General features: G+C 48.7%; 1 protein-coding gene across 1 annotated transcript in view; it reads left to right on the forward strand.

The window, feature by feature from the left end:
* LOC110503919 (neural-cadherin) overlaps nucleotides 1-6,000 on the forward strand; it is a 135,006-nt gene that overhangs the window by 63,531 nt on the left and 65,475 nt on the right. Inside the window, exons 2-3 of the mRNA XM_036972103.2 lie at nucleotides 569-757; nucleotides 4,035-4,260. Coding sequence (XP_036827998.2) covers nucleotides 569-757; nucleotides 4,035-4,260 — 415 coding nt within the window. The remainder of the gene's footprint in view (nucleotides 1-568; nucleotides 758-4,034; nucleotides 4,261-6,000) is intronic.

A 6,000-nucleotide genomic window follows, 5' to 3' on the forward strand; every position in this document is an offset into this window, starting at 1 on the left:
TTCACTGACTGCTAAGGCCTCGGGGGGAGCGACAGTCTCAGACAGCAGATAGCTGCTAGCGAGGAAACAGACGAGGGAGGAAGAGCCCTTTAGCCTGGAATGGAAACAGGGAACCTATCAGCCATGTTGCATCTGGCCATTTGTCTCCACCCAGAGAATGAGTCCAGCGTCATCAAAGTGTTGTGGCTGCCGTCAGGGGGGGGGGGGGGGGGGGTTACCAGTGGATTGTTGAGAAATTGATTTTGAGAGGCAAATACGATTAAGGAGACTGTGCCAGGGATCACAAACCATTTGAAAGAGAGATGGATGGATGTGTTTGGAAAAGTCAAAGCCCAATGGTGGGAAGTGGCCCCAGACACTGTGACTCAGACCCAATGACATCACCATCAAAGGATTGGGGGCTTCAGCAGACACTAGTCCTCCACTTTCCCAGAATGCATTTAGCTCATATGCCTACATTTCACACAGACAACCTCTTAGTATGATTCCATGTCCCCCTGTCTGTACCAACTGTTATCTCTGACCTTTGACCCTGACCCTTAACCTCTTATCTTTTCTGTGTCTGTAGGTGATGAGTGGTACCTCTGCAGGCTGAGCCTGAGTGTGCCCACCCTGGCAGACCTGCAGTGGGGCATGTTCCCCCAGCCCTACCTGGGCGCAGTGGGACCTGACGCCGCACCAGGCTCTGTGGTCTACCGCCTCACCGCCCGCCAACGAGATGGCACAATAGGAAACGCCCACTTTCTGCTACTGGACGGTGAGTGAAATGTCGATCTGGTGACTACCATCTAGAAGGGCTGGAAATGGTGTGTCCATCTGTTTGTGTGTTGTCAGGGGAAAAACAACTCCTAAAATCAATAAATTCCGTCAAGCGCAAGAGATACAAGAGCAAATTAGCATGAGCATCCCCTCTGCCACTAAGCGCTAACACGGCTAACAAGCAGACACAAAAAAAGGCTCTGACAGCGGTAATTATCACCAACATCTGGCACAGGCTATGCCGCCGCTCTGTATATTGATTTTGTTTTTGTTTATTTGCTTTTATTTTATGGGGTCGTGTTGAATTTCAATTACGGTTGGGGAGAGAGAGGGGACACGTGTTAGCGAGCATGTGGAACGCGGGATAATCACTCCCCGGGGCTTTCAAGGCTCCTAGATTTGGAATCAGGAATCTTTTGGGTGAGGAGGGATGGGAAAGTGGATGGGTTGGACAGGAGGGATGGGAGGGTGGATGGGTTGGAGAGGAGGGATGGGAAGGTGTATGGGTTAGAGAGGAGGGATGGGATGGGAAGGTGTATGGGTTAGAGAGGAGGGATGGGAAGATGGATGGGTTGGAGAGGAGGGATGGGATGGGAAGGTGTATGGGTTGGAGAGGAGGGATGGGAAGATGGATGGGTTGGAGAGGAGGGATTGGAGATGGATGGGTTGGAGAGGAGGGATGGGAGATGGATGGGTTGGAGAGGAGGGATGGGAGATGGATGGGTTGGAGAGGAGGGATGGGATGGGAAGGTGTATGGGTTGGAGAGGAGGGATGGGTTAGAGAGGAGGGATGGGAAGAGGGATGGGGTGGGAAGGTGTATAGGTTGGAGAGGAGGGATGGGAAGATGGATGGGTTAGAGAGGAGGGATGGGATGGGATGTGTTGGAGGTTAGGGGAGTGGTGGGGTGGGAAGATGAATGGGTTGGAGGGGAGGGATGGGATGGGATGGGAAGGTGTATGGGTTGGACAGGAGGGATGGGAAGATGGATGGGTTGGAGGGGAGGGATGGGATGAGAAGGTGTATGGGTTGGAGAGGAGGGATGGAAAGATGGATGGGTTAGAGAGGAGGGATGGGAAGATGGATGGGTTGGAGGGGTGGGATGGGATGGGAAGGTGTATGGGTTGGAGAGGAGGGATGGGTTAGAGAGGAGGGATGGGAAGATGGATGGGTTGGAGAGGAGGGATGGGAAGGTGTATGGGTTGGAGAGGAGGGATGGGAAGATGGATGGGTTGGAGGGGAGGGATGGGTTGGAGAGGAGGGATGGGTTGGAGAGGAGGGATGGGAAGATGGATGGGTTGGAGGTTAGGGGAGGGGTGGGGTGGGAAGATGAATGGGTTGGAGGGGAGGGATGGGATGGGAAGATGGATGGGTTGGAGAGGAGGGATGGGTTGGATTCCTGAGACGATGGTGAAGATTTGTGGGCAGGAGCTCTTTGTCAAGGGGGCCAATTAGTGAAATGGAAAATCATGTGAGGTAGCCTCCTTACAAGTAAGGCTGTTTTTTTATTAATCAATCGATGGGGAAATAAAGCTAAAACACCATACTTGACAGAGGAAGTATGGCAAAATTGTGATTGAATTGACACAATGTTTAAATGGTGTCCATTTTACATTACGTTTCATTAGATTAGATAGCTAAACTCTGATGAGATAAAAGCATTTAATTAAAGGATGACATGCAAATGTTCCATTATTAGGGTACTAAGGTTTTCCTAAAACAGCGATAATGTACAATAAATTATAACAAATAAAAAAATAAATAGATATACAATGTAGATTGAATTAAATGAAAAAATGAAAAAATGAAAAATCCAAGCTGTGATTAGCTTCATGTCCCTGGCTACCAGCAGCTGTGATTAACTTCATGTCCCTGGCTACCAGCAGCTGTGATTAGCTTCATGTCCCTGGCTACCAGCAGCTGTGATTAGCTTCATGTCCCTGGCTACCAGCAGCTGTGATTAGCTTCATGTCCCTGGCTACTTCCTCCTCCGCTTCTCTCTCTCTCTCTCTCTCTCTCTTCCTCCTCCTCCTCTTCTCTCTCTCTTCCTCCTCCTCTTCTCTCTCTCTCTTCCTCCTCCGCTTCTCTCTCTCTCTCTTCCTCCTCCTCCACTTCTCTCTCTTCCTCCTCCTCCTCTTCTCTCTCTCTTCCTCCTCCTCCTCCACTTCTCTCTCTCTTCCTCCTCCTCCTCTTCTCTCTCTCTTCCTCCTCCTCCTCTTCTCTCTCTCTTCCTCCTCCTCTTCTCTCTCTCTTCCTCCTCCTCCTCCTCTTCTCTCTCTCTCTCTCTTCCTCCTCCTCTTCTCTCTCTTCCTCCTCCTCCTCCTCTTCTCTCTCTTCCTCCTCCTCTTCTTCTCTCTCTCTCTTCCTCCTCCTCTTCTCTCTCTCTTCCTCCTCCTCCTCTTCTCTCTCTCTTCCTCCTCCTCCTCTTCTCTCTCTCTTCCTCCTCCTCTTCTCTCTCTCTTCCTCCTCCTCCTCCTTTTCTCTCTCTCTTCCTCCTCCTCCTCCTCCTCCTCTTATCTCTCTCTTCCTCCTCCTCCTCTTCTTCTCTCTCTCTCTTCCTCCTCCTCCTCCTCTTCCATCTCTCTTCCTCCTCCTATTCCTCTCTTTTCCTCCGCCTCCTCTTCTCTCTCTCTTCCTCCTCCTCCTCTTCTTTCTCTCTTCCTCCTCCTCCTCTTTTCTCTCTCTCTCTTCCTCCTCTTCATCTTCTCTCTCTCTCTTCCTCCTCTTCTCTCTCTCTTCCTCCTCCTCCTCTTCTCCCTCTCTCTCTTCCTCCTCCTCCTCTTCATCCTCCTCTTCTCCCTCTCTCTCTCTTCCTCCTCCTCTTCTCTCTCTTTCTCTTCTGTTGATGCTGCTGCCCAGGGGGACATGGATTAAGATGACCCTGTCTTCCTGTTCTCCTCAGAGAAAGATCAGAGGCTGGATGTTAACCCAATAACACATGCACACACAGACACACACACACCGCACACACACAACCCCAGCTGGCAGAAGGGTCCTCTACCCCCATCTCTATACACAAATAAACACACACACCAGCCCCCCAGCCCAATAAATCAGCAATGTCTTAGGGATGTCCATTTCTGCACAGCTGTCTCTGCTACATGATATCACTCACATGATTGTCTATAAGGCCCCGGGGCAAGCTGTGTGTTGAGGTGTGAAAACACAGAACAACGTTTATTTGGGGGTCAACTATCCCTTCAAGAAACCTTTGAGTCACTTGGAAGAACCATGTGTGTCTGTGTGTTTATACGTGTTGTTTATATCCCGTAACTAGGCGGCGAGGATTCGTTTGAGGTGGACCGCAGCTCTGGGGAGGTCAGGACCACCGGCCGACCCCTGACCCCCAGCAGGGAGTACATGCTGAGGGTGCAGGCGGTGGACACGCAGGGCAGGAAGGGTCCCCCTGCAACAGTAGCTATTCTGGCAGGGTTCCGCCCCCCACAGTTCACCAACGCCTCCTACACCCTGACTGTCCCAGAGAACACGCCCGTGGGCCAAGCGTGAGTACACCCTGGGTTTGGAGAGATTGTTGTGAGGAAAACCCAATTACCCATATTATGGACTACTTTTGACCAGAGCCACCTAGTGCACTTTATGGGGAATAGGCTGTCATTAGAGATTACGAGAAAGGTGAATAAATGAGGGTTTTATAGGTGACATTGGACAGGAATAACTGCTGGATGTGTGTTAGGAATAGGATGAGGGAAGGGAGGTGGGGGAGGTGGGGTAAGAGCACCAGTGAACCAATGAATGCGTGTGTTCTGCATATGTGTGTACATGTATTTTTGCTCGTGTATTGTCCTTGTTACAGTGCCTTGCGAAAGTATTCGGCCCCCTTGAACTTTGCGACCTTTTGCCACATTTCAGGCTTCAAACATAAAGATATACTACTGTATTTTTTTGTGAAGAATCAACAACAAGTGGGACACAATCATGAAGTGGAACGACATTTATTGGATATTTCAAACTTTTTTAACAAATCAAAAACTGAAAAATTGGGCGTGCAAAATTATTCAGCCCCTTTACTTTCAGTGCAGCAAACTCTCTCCAGAAGTTCAGTGAGGATCTCTGAATGATCCAATGTTGACCTAAATGACTAATGATGATAAATACAATCCACCTGTGTGTAATCAAGTCTCCGTATAAATGCACCTGCACTGTGATAGTCTCAGAGGTCCGTCAAAAGCGCAGAGAGCATCATGAAGAACAAGGAACACACCAGGCAGGTCCGAGATACTGTTGTGAAGAAGTTTAAAGCCGGATTTGGATACAAAAAGATTTCCCAAGCTTTAAACATCCCAAGGAGCACTGTGCAAGTGATAATATTGAAATGGAAGGAGTATCAGACCACTGCAAATCTACCAAGACCTGGCCGTCCCTCTAAACTTTCAGCTCATACAAGGAGAAGACTGATCAGAGATGCAGCCAAGAGGCCCATGATCACTCTGGATGAACTGCAGAGATCTACAGCTGAGGTGGGAGACTCTGCCCATAGGACAACAATCAGTCGTATATTGCACAAATCTGGCCTTTATGGAAGAGTGGCAAGAAGAAAGCCATTTCTTAAAGATATCCATAAAAAGTGTTGTTTAAAGTTTGCCACAAGCCACCTGGGAGACACACCAAACATGTGGAAGAAGGTGCTCTGGTCAGATGAAACCAAAATTGAACTTTTTGGCAACAATGCAAAACGTTATGTTTGGCGTAAAAGCAACACAGCTCATCACCCTGAACACACCATCTCCACTGTCGAACATGGTGGTGGCAGCATCATGGTTTGGGCCTGCTTTTCTTCAGCAGGGACAGGGAAGATGGTTAAAATTGATGGGAAGATGGATGGAGCCAAATACAGGACCATTCGGAAGAAAACCTGATGGAGTCTGCAAAAGACCTGAGACTGGGACGGAGATTTGTCTTCCAACAAGACAATGATCCAAAACATAAAGCAAAATCTACAATGGAATGGTACAATAATAAACATATCCAGGTGTTAGAATGGCCAAGTCAAAGTCCAGACCTGAATCCAATCGAGAATCTGTGGAAAGAATTGAAAACTGCTGTTCACAAATGCTCTCCATCCAACCTCACTGAGCTCGAGCTGTTTTGCAAGGAGGAATGGGAAAAAATTTCAGTCTCTCGATGTGCAAAACTGATAGAGACATATCCCAAGCGACTTACAGCTGTAATCGCAGCAAAAGGTGGCGCTACAAAGTATTAACTTAAGGGGGCTGAATAATTTT

This window comes from Oncorhynchus mykiss, chromosome 3, assembly GCF_057628025.1.
Source record: "Oncorhynchus mykiss isolate SJ-2025 chromosome 3, ASM5762802v1, whole genome shotgun sequence".
In the NCBI taxonomy this organism is placed as follows: Eukaryota; Metazoa; Chordata; class Actinopteri; order Salmoniformes; family Salmonidae; genus Oncorhynchus; species Oncorhynchus mykiss.